Source organism: Aptenodytes forsteri, unplaced genomic scaffold, assembly GCF_000699145.1.
Source record: "Aptenodytes forsteri isolate BGI_AS27 unplaced genomic scaffold, ASM69914v1 Scaffold90, whole genome shotgun sequence".
NCBI classification, from domain to species: Eukaryota; Metazoa; Chordata; class Aves; order Sphenisciformes; family Spheniscidae; genus Aptenodytes; species Aptenodytes forsteri.
In genome coordinates, this window is record NW_008793941.1 from 285,510 (window position 1) to 286,235 (window position 726).

Below are 726 nucleotides of genomic sequence, written 5' to 3' on the forward strand. Positions count from 1 at the left end.
GGGGGGGGCAGCACTCACCAGGGGCGTGGGGCCGATCCAGGGGGGCTGGCTCAGCCGCGCCTGCGCTTGCTGGTAGTTGCGGTAGAGCTGCATGCCTTACTGGGGGGGACAGCCCCGTGAGCTGGGGGGGTCCCGTGGGGCCTCCGTCCCGCAGCGGGGTGGGGGAGCACCCGCCTGGGGTGGGGACGGGGACCTCCGCATCCTCCCGGCTTGGGGATGGGGACACCCATCCTGCCCCTATTCTGGCACAGGGATGGGGACATCCCTCTGGCACCCCCCAGCACAGGGATGTGAGCATCCCTCCGGCATCCCCCCGGCATCCCTCCGGCATCCCCGCAGCATGCCCCCGGCGCAGGGCCCGGTAACACCCCGGTGGGGCCGGGGCCCACCTTGAAGAGGCGGAAAGCCGCCATCCAGCAGCTCCGGCTCTGCTCGTCCTCGCTGCAGAGCAGCTTCAGGCCCTTCACGCCGCTCCGCACCTTGTAGGGCTGTGGGGAGAGGCCGGAGCCGTCACGGGGCAGCCCCAGACAGCTCTCTGGGGGGGCAGAGACCCCTTGGCAGGGGAAGGCACGCAGAAGGACCCCTGGCCCCCCAGCCAGGCAGGGACATCCCCACCTTGATGCAGAAGCCGAACTCGGTGGGCGTCCCGTAGTGCTTCTTGCCCTGCGTCACGTAGTAGATGTTGGACTCGGTGAGGTCGGCGAAGTACTGGAGGTGCCGGGGGTC

General features: G+C 70.5%; 1 protein-coding gene across 1 annotated transcript in view; it reads right to left on the minus strand.

The window, feature by feature from the left end:
* The window catches only part of GRB7 (growth factor receptor bound protein 7), a gene marked incomplete at its 5' end in the record, with an annotated part of 15,901 nt that overhangs the window by 2,131 nt on the left and 13,044 nt on the right, over positions 1 to 726 (minus strand). Inside the window, 3 exon segments of the mRNA XM_009273317.2 lie at positions 19 to 99; positions 390 to 488; positions 616 to 722. Coding sequence (XP_009271592.2) covers positions 19 to 99; positions 390 to 488; positions 616 to 722 — 287 coding nt within the window.